Source organism: Drosophila suzukii, unplaced genomic scaffold, assembly GCF_043229965.1.
Source record: "Drosophila suzukii unplaced genomic scaffold, CBGP_Dsuzu_IsoJpt1.0 scf_5, whole genome shotgun sequence".
NCBI classification, from domain to species: Eukaryota; Metazoa; Arthropoda; class Insecta; order Diptera; family Drosophilidae; genus Drosophila; species Drosophila suzukii.
In genome coordinates, this window is record NW_027255937.1 from 1,772,942 (window position 1) to 1,787,769 (window position 14,828).

The window sequence follows — 14,828 nt, forward strand, 5'->3', positions numbered from 1 at the left end:
CGTATAAGGCTACGGAATCTAAATCTGAAATCCCAATTCTCTATCTTTGATAGTTTCCGAGATATCCACGTTCATAATTACGATTTTTTGAAGTTTGTGGGCGGTTTATGGGCGTTAGAGTGGGCGTGGCAAACTTTTTTTGGGTCAATCGATAGGTATTGATAAGAACATTACATTTCAGTTAAAATTTTTAGTCTAGCATCAAAACTGTAGGAGCCACAGTTTTGGGCGGATTGTGGGCGTTAGAGTGGGCGTGGCACTGTACTGAAACAAACTTGCGCTGCGTAAGAAGCTCAGGAATCTGCACGCCAAATCTCAATAGCCTAGCTCCCATAGTTTCCGAGATCTCAGCGTTCATCCGGACAGACAGACGGACAGACGGACAGACGGACATGGCTAGATCGACTCGGCTAGTGATCCTGATCAAGAATATATATACTTTATGGGGTCGGAAACGCTTCCTTCTGCCTGTTACATACTTTCCGACGAATCTAGTATACCCTTTTACTCTACGAGTAACGGGTATAACAAGGGAGAACGCTATAGTCGAGTACCTCGACTATCAGATACCCGTTACTCAGCTATATGGAGATATGCAAGCAGCAAAGCGAGATTAAAATGCGCCACCTACCGGCGGTATACAGATTAAAGCGTTATGGGCGTTAGAGTGGGCGTGGCAAATTTTTTTCGGGTCAATCGATAGGTATTGATGAGAACATTACATTTTAGTTAAAATTTTCTATCTAGCATCAAAACTGTAGGAGCCACAGTTTTGGGCGGTTTGTGGGCGTTAGAGTGGGCGTGGCAGTCTACTGAAACAAACTTGCGCCGCGTAGGAAGCTCAGGAATCTGCACACCAAATCTCAATAGCCTAGCTCCCATAGTTTCCGAGATCTCAGCGTTCATCCGGACAGACGGACAGACGGACATGGCTAGATCGACTCGGCTAGTGATCCTGATCAAGAATATATATACTTTATGGGGTCGGAAACGCTTCCTTCTGCCTGTTACATACTTTCCGACGAATCTAGTATACCCTTTTACTCTACGAGTAACGGGTATAAAAACCAGTTACATTTTTCAAAAATAGTATTAACATTTCTATGGGAGGTATACGATTTAGTTGTCCGATCCGGCTCGTTCCGACTTATATACCACCTGCAACTTGTGGGAGTTTCATCCCGCTAGCTTCACAACTGAGAACTTGGTCGCTGGTCCTTCAGGTTCTCATGTCGATTTTCGACCCCTTGGGCTTACTGTCGTGTCATACGATCGGATTAAAAATCCTTCTGCAGAAAATCAAGCGAGCAAACATCAGCTGGGACCAAGAGCTGCCAGAATCACTGTTGGAGTACTGGAATCAATGGAAGCTGTTGCTGCCTCAAGTGGCAACATTTAATATTCCGAGATGCTACTCCCGAAGGATGTCTGTTGGAACCCGAATCGGCCTGCACACGTTCGTGGACGCTAGCGAGCATGCATATTCCGCTGCTTGCTACCTGCGAGTGTCACAAAAACACGAGGTGGACGTTATGCTAGTAGCAAAGTGGCACCACTAAAGCCACTATCTATTCCGCGCATGGAGCTTCAAGCCGCTGTGATGGGCTCACGCTTAGCAAACAAAATTATCAACGTACGTAACCTACGAGTCGACGATCTTACGTTCTGGTCGGATTCACGAACCGTTCTACAATGGCTGGTGATGAATCCTCGCAACTTTCAACAATTCGTGATGCACGGAATCGGCGAAGTCCTGGAGACCACTCGGGTGGATCAATGGCGATGGATCCCATCAAAGCTCATCGTCGTAGACGGGGCAACGAAGGTTGCACACATGGCTTTACGGACCAGAGTTTTTGAAAAGCGAACGCAGTAAGTGGCCAACAATTCCATCACGAGCAACGGAGATCGATGCGACCGAACTACGCAGATACGTCTTCACAACTCGTAGTGCGAATAAAGTCTTACTCGACGTGGAATATTTTTTCGATTGGCGGCGCCTATACAGAGCCGTCGCAAACATGTTTATACCCGTTACTCGTAGAGTAAAAGGGTATACTAGATTCGTCGGAAAGTATGTAACAGGCAGAAGGAAGCGTTTCCGACCCCATAAAGTATATATATTCTTGATCAGGATCACTAGCCGAGTCGATCTAGCCATGTCCGTCTGTCCGTCTGTCCGTCTGTCCGTCTGTCTGTCCGGATGAACGCTGAGATCTCGGAAACTATGGGAGCTAGGCTATTGAGATTTGGCGTGCAGATTCCTGAGCTTCCTACGCAGCGCAAGTTTGTTTCAGTAGACTGCCACGCCCACTCTAACGCCCACAAACCGCCCAAAACTGTGGCTCCTACAGTTTTGATGCTAGATAGAAAATTTTAACTGAAATGTAATGTTCTCATCAATACCTATCGATTGACCCAAAAAAAAGTTTACCACGCCCACTTTAACGCCCACAAACCGCAAAACCCTGTGACGCCCACAATTTTCATGCTAGATAAAAAATTTTAACTGAAATGTATTGGTCTCGTAAATACCTATCGATTGATCCAAAAAAAAATTTGCCACGCCCACTCTAACGCCCATAACGCTTAAATCTGTATACCGCCGGTAGGTGGCGCATTTTAATCTCGCTTTGCTGCTTGCATATCTCCATTTAGCTGAGTAACGGGTATCTGATAGTCGAGGTACTCGACTATAGCGTTCTCCCTTGTTTTATATATATTCAGCGACTTCAAGCTAAATGCCAAAGGACTGACATGCCGTCAGCAGTGATCGAATTTCACGTCAAAGAACCGCAGATGATCATTGATGAGTAAAAAACCAATAAGCGCAAAAAGCAGATTGACTGGATTAAACGCATATCTGGACGATAACGGAATCCTTCGCACTAAAGGACCAGTGAACGCTGTCGGATATACTATGGACGCTATAATATTGCCACCAGAGAGCCGAGTAACATTTTTTTAGTCCGGTTCTATCACGAAAAATGTCATCACCTCGCTCACGAAACCGTGATAAATGATATAAAATCCAAATTTTATATTCTGCGCCTAAAAGTACTGCACAAATCTGTAAGAAAAGCCTGCCAGTTATGTAAAATTCGTCGCGCAATGCCACAGCCACCACAAATGACCCCGGTTCCAAAAGCTAGGTTGACCAGTTTCGAAAAACCATTCACGAGCACCGGCGTTGATTATTTTGGGCCTATCCTAGTCAACGTTGGAAGACGCAAAGAGAAGAGATGGGTTGCGCTGTTTACCTGCTTAACCCTGGGTGCAGTCCACTTCGAGATCGCTCACAGCCTCGATACAAGCTGCTGTGTGATGTGTTTCACGAGTTTCTTGGCACTACGTGAGACACCAAGAGAAATTTATTCCGATAATGGCACTAATTTCAAGGCCACGGAGAAAGGATTACGAGAGGAGCTGATCAAGATCGACTTCGATAAAATTGCAATCTAGTTCGACGGCATTAAAGGGAAATGTAACTCTCCAGGAGGCCCTCACATGGGCGGTGCTTGGGAAAGATTAGTCCGCACAACCAAAACAGTCCTAAAAAGCATCTTCCCGAATTACACATTCAACGACGAAAGCCTGAGGTGTGCTCTAATGGAAGCACAGTTCATCATAAACTCACGTCCGTTAACTTTCGTCAGCCTGGACTCCGAGGACAACTCCGCGCTGACTCCAAACCACCTGCTCATGGGCTCATCAAATGGGTACAAACCAATCAAGGAAGAGAAGATGAATTTAAGACGTCATTGGAACGAGGTAAAACTTTTTGGAGATCGCTTTTGGCAACGCTGGGTGAAGGTGTTCACACCGGTACTTACTAGACGGACAAAATGGTTCGAAAGATTTCGAAAACTTGCCTAGAAATGTATGGTTTAAGGGCCGCGTGACCAACACTATCCCCGCCAAGGTCGGACAAGTTCGTCGAGCCACTATTAAAACGCAGCATGGAGTCCTCGATCGACCAGCCACCAAGATTGCGGTCTTAGATGTCGGCTTAGAAGATGGTAACTGACCCCCTAGGATCAATTACAGGAGGGGGAATGTTGCCGCCATAATTTCAATTTAACTTTTAATTTCATATGTTATGTAAAAGCACTCGATAATTCTCGAGGTACCGATATAAGATATATCGACCTCATTTATCATTTTAAGAACCATCCCTAGAACCGCCAGAAGCGAAAGAGAAGAAGGAAAAAGACAAAGTTTTTAAGCGTGCTCCGCAACGCCAAATGTAATACACATTGATTCGGAAGCTAAAATTTAAATAAAGTTTATTTCAAAAACGTAGATTACCGCTATCCGTCTGTGCCAATTTGGTAGTGTGGGCTGCTGTAAAACCAATTCAGTTTCGCTCTCAACAATATCTATTAATGGAAGAAAGTCGCCGCTCTGCAATTTCACTTTGAGAGGAAAGATCCTTCCAAGGGTTGAGCTTCCTTGGCCCACCTAAGGACTAGAAGAAGATTAAAGCGAAAGCACAGACAAGAGGACGTCATGTCTCTAGAGTCCTAAATCAGTAAATTTGATTTGTTCCATTATTATAAAAATTGTTAATCTCCTTTCTGTTATGTATCCACATGGATAACATAACTGTTTCTCTTTATATACATCGTTTCTGTAGCGGCGACTGAAGCAACGAAATTTTTCCTTTTAGTTCGGCCAAGAAAAATATTTTTGTTTAGGGTTTTTTGAGCTTAGCTTAGTTTCAAACCACAAATATTAGTAAGCCCGGTTTAGTATTTTTTTTTAAGATGACAACTGAGCGTGGCGATAGTAATCAGCTGTACTAGGGTAGCGCTGTTAAGCTTGCTTTCAAACCACAGATGTTAGTAAGCCCAGCTTACTTAGTATTTTTTTTTTTGGGAATACCAACTGACCACGGCTGGCATGATCAGCTGCACCAGGGGAGCTCTGGAAAGCTTAATTACAAACATGGCGTGATTACCGGCTGCGATGCATTTCCGCTGGCAGCCTAGACCCACATTACCCGGTTCCGTTCTATTTCTTTTCAATCGAGCAGTCGCGGAGTGCACATGCACTAAAAAAAATTAAGTTCCCAGTCCCAAATAAGTTCGAATCTTTAACTCAGGTACGCGTGCATCTTGCAAGTATTGCGATCGATAGTGAAAAATTTAAATAAAGACACCCGCCAATGCTTAGATCGAGTAAGTTTCCCGGCGAATTGGTTTTCTTTCTGTGTCTAACCCCCGCCCGTGTCTCAGGCAGCTGAAGTGGAAAAACTTAGAGTCGTCCCGGCTACGAAAGTGTTCCGGCCAGCAGGCCAGCAGCAAGTTATAGTATTTTTGTGGTTGGATTGGCGAGATTTCTACCGGCAACGGCCCGGGAAAAAAATCCCAAAACCCCCAAGACGTTTTCGGGGCACAATCGTAAGGTAGATATTCTCGAGAACAGTGTATTTTTTTAGGTATATACTTTAACCGTTCCCCAATCGTCAGGTTGTGCCCAGTTAGCAGTATGTAAGGTCGTCGAGACGAGGAGCATGTAAACCAGGTATCACCAACGGAAACCCACGTGCACGTGCCGAGGAGCACCCCCTAGCTACAAGCGTACATAACCTGGTACCACCGAGATCCGGCGCCTGCACCGTGGAGCACCCCCATAAACGTCATTTGACCTAACCCTGCACCAACGAACAAGCATGCGCAGCTAACCCTTTTGCACATGCGCGCATTTACGAGCCGCTACTTATGCACATGGACGTGTAAGCTTTTGGCGCACACTTACGCAGCGACACCGCGGGAAATCTCTAGGCCGCACATACACATCAGCAGCAGCCTTACCCCAATGCACATAGTCGCAAATATTAACGGGGTTTAACCCTCTGCTATTTCTTTGTATTATCTCTGGCGATCAACCCAATCTTTTGCCCCAATTGCGAGCATATTTAACCTGCAACCACAGTGAACCCCATGGGGGAAAATATCTAGGGAAATTTTAAAATATAATGGAGCGAATCTTAATTAGTTTATTGTAGATACTACCTAAACTTAAATAACAATTTTGTGCCTCTAAAGAATCGGGACATAATGGCAAGAAAGTTTCTTTTTAAATTGTTTTCAAAATATACTCTTAGTTCACTTTAACCCTATGGTGCAAAACGCCATAATCTTTTTCCAGCGCACCTGCGTCGGGAGATCGATCTTTCGCCGATGGAAAAGTTGCCGTGAGTTTGAAAACTAAATGTTTATTTTCTGTATCCACATTTATCTTTTGAAAACTAAACCAAACTTTTATTTGAACGTCCAAAAATAATAATAAACGAATCCCGAATCTAATGAAGCATTAAATTAACGAAAATATTATCCAACAAATATTAAGTACTTAAAGAGAATTAACTTGAATTTTAATTTTAAATTTTATCAAAAAATATTTTATTAATCCTAATTAAATTAAACCAAACAAATTAAATTAATATCTCACCCTGAAACGAATTGAAATTCTAAACTTTGAAACAACCGCCTTTATCTTAAAAAAACCGTATATATATGCTCTCTTAATTAAGATTATATACCATTGTTTAAACATTATTACTATTTGTATACCTATTACTTTATCATGAATTACTATTACTGAACTACTGTTAATTATGTTTTCTTTCCTTGAATTTATTATAAAAATGGAAGCTTAAATTCCAAAATTTAGTGAACTCCGCTGATGTTTTCTCGGTCGTAGGGTACAAAAGGGGTCACCAGAGTCATGCTCTTGCGGCGGGTGATCATAGGTAGGGTGGGCAACATGCGAGCACAATAACATCCGTGTCTTCGCTGCATTAAGATTTCTCTCCTTCCTTTCTTTTCTTGAGTCTTTAAAATCTTTCCGAATTTATTTATATTTCTTCCGGTTTAGTTAACTAACTTATAATTTTGTCGCAAGCACGCTCAATTCTTGGTCTGTTAATAATAATGTGTAGATGGTGTCAGGGTCAGTATAAAGCAAGAACAACACCCCCAAAGCCGACGAGTTAGTGCCGGACCCTAAAGCGTGCCCCGCAAGTACAGATCCTTCGATTCAAAACACTTCATTCGAACGTTACACGCTACATTTCATAGATGAGAATACATATGATATACTAAAAAAAGGCGCAATAGTTGCCAGGTCTTGGCAAAAAGGACATAAGCTGGTGGCTGGTCATTTCCTTAAAAAGCATACCAATGCATAGCAATATTTCTTTTCACGATGATATAATTTGCTGAGATCCGAGCCTTTGGAAGGCTCATTGGTGGCGCGAGAGTAGTGCAAGTGCCAAACCCGAAACGCCGAGTACGGAAATCACCTAAACTCGCAAAAAATACACGTTCCCGTGGGAGCGTTGTACGTACATAGCTTCCCGATTTATAGAAAACTAAACTAATTATACAAATTTTAAGATACTGTTCCATTTCAATTTACTATTGTGTATGTTTACCTATAACGAAATATAAAGGTCTATGCATTATTTTGACAATGATTGTCCGATCGTTCCTGTTTCCTATTTTATTCGAATTCTGATTTATACTTTATGGGGCCGGAAACGTCTCCTTCACTGCGTTGCAAACTTCTGACTGAAATCATCATACCCTCCGCAGGGGTATAAAAATAAGGAAGCTTTAAATATTTTCCCATTAACAACCCGATCGTTTATATGGCAGCTTTATGATATAGTCGTCCAATTTTTTAAAAATTGTATTAGTAATTCTGAAATTAAAGAATTTGTATATACCGGAGAAGAAAAGATAACTATCAACGAAAATAACGAAGCTATAATTATTTTCCTATTAATATTCCCATTTTTCCTTTGGCTGCTATATGATTTCCGATTTCCTAAAAATTTTATTTGTAATTCTAAAATATTAAGCAAATGCTATTTACCGGAAAAGAAGTGAGCTTATTTTCCTATTACTTACCATCAATTACCAGATCATTCCTATAGCAGTTATGTGAATTAAACGTCCGATTTTTAAAAAAATGTAATTAAAAATTCTAAAATATTTAAATAATAATAACTCTAAGAGAAGAAAATAATATGTCAAAAACACCGAAGTTATAATTTTTCAAACAAAAAATTCCAATATTTTTCCGATTATTCCTATGGGAGCCATAGGATACTCGTATGGTTGACGGATATTTCTAAAATTTTATTCGAAATTCAGCATTATTAAAAATAAGTGAAGAATGAATGTAAAAAGAAAACCAGTTACATTTTTCAAAAATAGTATTAACATTTCTATGGGAGCTATACGATATAGTTGTCCGATCCGGCTCGTTCCGACTTATATACTACCTGCAATTTGTGGGAGTTTCATCCCGCTAACTTCACAACTGAGAACTTGGTCGCTGAAACGGAAACCCCCTCTGTCTGAATAGGGTTTTAAATACCAATTTGCTCACTTATCTATTGGTCAAAGCATTAAATTATCGGGGTAGAAGTCCATAACGGCTTTGTCAATTTTCTCATTGGAGGTAACATGTGTCTGTCTTGCCCAAACTTATATAAAATCGTAGTCTGAGAAAAAATTTCTCTACTGAATTAGCCGAACTACCAAATAATGAAACCGTAATAGAAATAGACATTGTCAAGATTATAAATTATTTTGTTGGATGAAGGTTTCGGGAAGGTATGTTGAATTTTTTTGGATCATTTATTGAAATCAATTGTACATTACTGCTTTATAAAATACAATTTTTGATCTCTATTATATTTCTGTTTTCCCGTTTTCTTTTATTTTGGGATTCTTGGATTTGGAACCTTCACTTTTGTTTTTATACACAATTTAAAAAAGATATTACGAAGTGTTTTTATTTGTTTTTGCCTTAATTTTTATTTGCATGTTTCTAAGGACTATGTTTATTTTTTCAAGTTTAATATTACCAAGATTTTGCAATTCTTAATTGGTTTAACTTGCAAGTAGATAACTTTCTATTCAACTTAATAATTATAAATTTAAAATTATTAATATTTCATTGTATTTCTAAGGTAAACTTATATTTATAGTGATCTTTTATTATTTTGTGTGATCGTTTTATTTACAGGTTTTTGTGTTTGTTTTATTTATATTAAAATTGGGGATAATAAACAAGAACATACATAGAAATGATTTTTGGTCCCAACCTTAAGTAAAACGAAAATGTACAAAAGTAAAACGAGAGTTATCTTCGGTTAGGAAAGAACTAAAAGAAAATGAAAAAAAACTCTGCCTGCGCATTGTACGAAACTCGAAAGGCTAACACAGAAAGGAAATTACTTTTAAAAAAACTAGAGATAATTGTAAAATATGTTAAGATAATAAAATAACGTTTAACGAAGGTAAAAATGGGCTAAATTGTACAAAAGCAAATACATGTGTTGCTTTGTGGCGGAAACCATACAGCTATCTAAAAAAGTGTCTTATCCCATCGTCAGCTAATTCAAATGTTCTGTCAAACAAACTCCAAACTCCTACGAAAACACCGTCCGTGGTGAAGTTAGTTTCCCCTATTGGGCAGCAACAACAGGAAGCAAAGTCTGCTACGCCATCAAGTAGTACCACCTAGGCAGCAGCCATCACAGAAACAACAAATGCCTCAACAACAACAACAACAACAACAATCAAGTCACCAGCAGCAGTCTTCCCCCCAATAACTGCGACGCAGCTCGCAGCAATTAATCAACGACCAGGAATGGCAGCGTCAAGAGCAAATGTTGATGCAATCTAACCAAAATCTGTCGGTTATCGTCACTCAGATTGACAAGCTGTTCCAAATGATGGTGTCTATTATGGGACTTGTCTCAAAACTGTTACCACAAAATTCTCCTGGAACTGCTCAAGCATTCGCTGAGTTTCTCCCAGTCAATTTAGCACAGCCATGAGTCAAATCGGCCTCAACATTGGTATGTGGAACGCCGACGGACTTGCCAATAAAGCCCTTGAGCGGAAGCTCATAATATTGACATTATGTTGGTTAGTGACACACAAGGTCGTACTACAAATTACACAAGTTCGATAACCATCAAGCAACTCATCCTGCTGATCGGGAATGCGGTGGCTCTGCAATTTTAGCAAAATCCTGTCTTCAATATTACCAGTTTCATAGTATACAAAGTCGAAGTCCAATGTGTCACCGTCCATGTCAAAACAGACCTTGGTGAAGCAGCTAATGCGTCTATCTATTGTCGTCTGCTGATGACTTCGAAAAACTTTTCGACGATCTGGGAACAAATTTCAGAATCGCAGGGGACTGGAATGCTCACCACTGTCTCTTGGGGTCTCGTAACTCAACCAATCGCGGAAGACCACTAGCAGTCTTTTTATAAAGATAAAATGCCCAGGTCCTTGCAACCGGAGGGTCTACACATTATCCATACATTCAAGGAACACCAAAAGCCATTCACTTAGTTAAGCTAAGCTCTGATCACATCCCATTGATAGTGAAATTAAGAGCCGCTGCGCAAAAAACTTCCCGTAGACCTCGCAAGCAGTCAAACGGCTTGTTAAACTCAATATGGTGTAAAGGTTTCCTGACGCCATCAACGACGCCGTTGAGCTATTTGTCCGGAACATCCATATCGTTGCTGAGTCCTCAACCTGTGGAGAAGTCTCAAGCCCCTCCAATCCACCTCAGACTCTCTTAAAACCTAAGGTTATGGACCTTGTAAGGTTGAAACGATCCCTACGTCGCAGATATATGAGATCTCAAGTTCCAGTCGACAAAAGCGCATATCCTTTGGAAATCTACACGGAATATGAAACGACAGCCTCTCCGAAAGAGAATAAAATAATATTTCTTAGCAGAATCATGGGAGTAAGAAGCGAGCTGGATGCTATCCGACCAACAGTTTGGTTTTAGGCATAATCATGGGACCCCAGAGCAAGCACACCGAGTTGTACAGCATATTTAATATGCTTTTGAAAATAATCAATACAGCTCTGTTATTTTCCTCGACGTTAAGGAAGCTTTCGACCGCGTGTGGCGTGATGGCTTATTTCATAAGTTGAAGTCCCTTATTCCGACTGGCCAATTTGTTCTATTAAAATCATACCTGCTTGACCGAAGTTTTATGGTCGAGGTGAGAAGGGAAAGGTAAAGCATCAGAATCGTTCGAGCTGGCGTTCCTCAGGGAAGCGTTCTGGGTCCCGTTTTGTGTACCCTGTTTACTTCAGATCTGCCGTGTCTTAATAAGCCGAGCACGCTTCTGGCTACATGCGCTAACGAAACTGCCTTACTTGCGAACTTCTCTTGCCGAATCGAAGCGTCAAGGATCACCCAGGAATTTCTTTACTCCTACGGCAAGTGTACAAACAGATGGAATATATCTATTAATGGAAGAAAGTCGCCACTCTGCAATTTCAATTTAAGAGGAAAGATCCTTCCTAGGGTTGAGCTTCCTTGGCCCACCTAAGGACTAGAAGTCCTTAGTCATGTCTCTCGAGTCCTAAATCAGTAAATTTGATTTGTTCCATTATTATAAAAATTGTTAATCTCCTTTCTGTTATGTATCCACATGGATAACATAACTGTTTCTCTTTGTATTCATCGTTTCATAGCCAATAAGTAGGTTGATCGCCGTAAAATAAGAATATATATGATATACTAAAAAAAAGGCGCAATAGTTGCAGGTCTTGGCAAAAAGGACATAAGCTAGTGGCTGGTCATTTCCTTAAAAAGCATAGCAATGCATAGCAATATTTCTTTTCACGATGAGATAATTTGCTGAGATCCGAGCCTTTGGAAGGCTCATTGGTCCTGCACCAACAGCCATTTCCTTATAACGGCGCGAGAGTAGTGCAAGTGCCAAACCCGAAACGCCAAGTACGGAAATCACCTAAACTCGCAAAAAATACACGTTCCCGTGGGAGCGTTGTACGTACAGAGCTTCCCGATTTATAGAAAACTAAACTAATTATACAAATTTTAAGTTACTGTTCCATTTTAATTTACTATTGTGAATGTTTACCTATAACGAAATATAAAGGTCTATGCATTATTTTGACAATGATTGTCCGATCGTTCCTGTTTCCTATTTTATTCGAATTCTGATTTATACTTTATGGGGCCGGAAACGTCTCCTTCACTGCGTTGCAAACTTCTGACTGAAATCATCATACCCTCCGCAGGGGTATAAAAATAAGGAAGCTTTAAATATTTTCCCATTAACAACCCGATCGTTTATATGGCAGCTTTATGATATAGTCGTCCAATTTTTTAAAAATTGTATTAGTAATTCTGAAATTAAAGAATTTGTATATACCGGAGAAGAAAAGATAACTATCAACGAAAATAACGAAGCTATAATTATTTTCCTATTAATATTCCCATTTTTCCTTTGGCTGCTATATGATTTCCGATTTCCTAAAAATTTTATTTGTAATTCTAAAATATTAAGCAAATGCTATTTACCGGAAAAGAAGTGAGCTTATTTTCCTATTACTTACCATCAATTACCAGATCATTCCTATAGCAGTTATGTGAATTAAACGTCCGATTTTTAAAAAAATGTAATTAAAAATTCTAAAATATTTAAATAATAATAACTCTAAGAGAAGAAAATAATATGTCAAAAACACCGAAGTTATAATTTTTCAAACAAAAAATTCCAATATTTTTCCGATTATTCCTATGGGAGCCATAGGATACTCGTATGGTTGACGGATATTTCTAAAATTTTATTCGAAATTCTGCATTATTAAAAATAAGTGAAGAATGAATGTAAAAAGAAAACCAGTTACATTTTTCAAAAATAGTATTAACATTTCTATGGGAGCTATACGATATAGTTGTCCGATCCGGCTCGTTCCGACTTATATACTACCTGCAATTTGTGGGAGTTTCATCCCGCTAACTTCACAACTGAGAACTTGGTCGCTGAAACGGAAACCCCCTCTGTCTGAATAGGGTTTTAAATACCAATTTGCTCACTTATCTATTGGTCAAAGCATTAAATTATCGGGGTAGAAGTCCATAACGGCTTTGTCAATTTTCTCATTGGAGGTAACATGTGTCTGTCTTGCCCAAACTTATATAAAATCGTATAGTCTGAGAAAAAATTTCTCTACTGAATTAGCCGAACTACCAAATAATGAAACCGTAATAGAAATAGACATTGTCAAGATTATAAATTATTTTGTTGGATGAAGGTTTCGGGAAGGTATGTTGAATTTTTTTGGATCATTTATTGAAATCAATTGTACATTACTGCTTTATAAAATACAATTTTTGATCTCTATTATATTTCTGTTTTCCCGTTTTCTTTTATTTTGGGATTCTTGGATTTGGAACCTTCACTTTTGTTTTTATACACAATTTAAAAAAGATATTACGAAGTGTTTTTATTTGTTTTTGCCTTAATTTTTATTTGCATGTTTCTAAGGACTATGTTTATTTTTTCAAGTTTAATATTACCAAGATTTTGCAATTCTTAATTGGTTTAACTTGCAAGTAGATAACTTTCTATTCAACTTAATAATTATAAATTTAAAATTATTAATATTTCATTGTATTTCTAAGGTAAACTTATATTTATAGTGATCTTTTATTATTTTGTGTGATCGTTTTATTTACAGGTTTTTGTGTTTGTTTTATTTATATTAAAATTGGGGATAATAAACAAGAACATACATAGAAATGATTTTTGGTCCCAACCTTAAGTAAAACGAAAATGTACAAAAGTAAAACGAGAGTTATCTTCGGTTAGGAAAGAACTAAAAGAAAATGAAAAAAAACTCTGCCTGCGCATTGTACGAAACTCGAAAGGCTAACACAGAAAGGAAATTACTTTTAAAAAAACTAGAGATAATTGTAAAATATGTTAAGATAATAAAATAACGTTTAACGAAGGTAAAAATGGGCTAAATTGTACAAAAACAAATACATTTGCTTTGTGGCGGAAACCATACAGCTATCTAAAAAAGTGTCTTATCCCATCGTCAGCTAATTCAAATGTTCTGTCAAACAAACTCCAAACTCCTACGAAAACACCGTCCGTGGTGAAGTTAGTTTCCCCTATTGGGCAGCAACAACAGGAAGCAAAGTCTGCTACGCCATCAAGTAGTACCACCTAGGCAGCAGCCATCACAGAAACAACAAATGCCTCAACAACAACAACTACAACAACAATCAAGTCACCAGCAGCAGTCTTCCCCCCAATAACTGCGACGCAGCTCGCAGCAATTAATCAACGACCAGGAATGGCAGCGTCAAGAGCAAATGTTGATGCAATCTAACCAAAATCTGTCGGTTATCGTCACTCAGATTGACAAGCTGTTCCAAATGATGGTGTCTATTATGGGACTTGTCTCAAAACTGTTACCACAAAATTCTCCTGGAACTGCTCAAGCATTCGCTGAGTTTCTCCCAGTCAATTTAGCACAGCCATGAGTCAAATCGGCCTCAACATTGGTATGTGGAACGCCGACGGACTTGCCAACAAAGCCCTTGAGCGGAAGCTCATAATATTGACATTATGTTGGTTAGTGACACACAAGGTCGTACTACAAATTACACAAGTTCGATAACCATCAAGCAACTCATCCTGCTGATCGGGAATGCGGTGGCTCTGCAATTTTAGCAAAATCCTGTCTTCAATATTACCAGTTTCATAGTATACAAAGTCGAAGTCCAATGTGTCACCGTCCATGTCAAAACAGACCTTGGTGAAGCAGCTAATGCGTCTATCTATTGTCGTCTGCTGATGACTTCGAAAAACTTTTCGACGATCTGGGAACAAATTTCATAATCGCAGGGGACTGGAATGCTCACCACTGTCTCTTGGGGTCTCGTAACTCAACCAATCGCGGAGGACCACTAGCAGTCTTTTTATAAAGATAAAATGCCCAGGT

At 39.4% G+C, this 14,828-nt stretch overlaps 1 protein-coding gene across 1 annotated transcript; it reads left to right on the forward strand.

The window, feature by feature from the left end:
• The first annotated feature begins 3,111 nt into the window (after positions 1 to 3,111).
• On the forward strand, positions 3,112 to 3,462 carry LOC139354969 (uncharacterized). The gene has a single exon (XM_070999243.1). The coding sequence runs from the start codon at positions 3,112 to 3,114 to the stop codon at positions 3,460 to 3,462; it is 351 nt and encodes a 116-aa protein (XP_070855344.1).
• Positions 3,463 to 14,828: the final 11,366 nt, after the last annotated feature.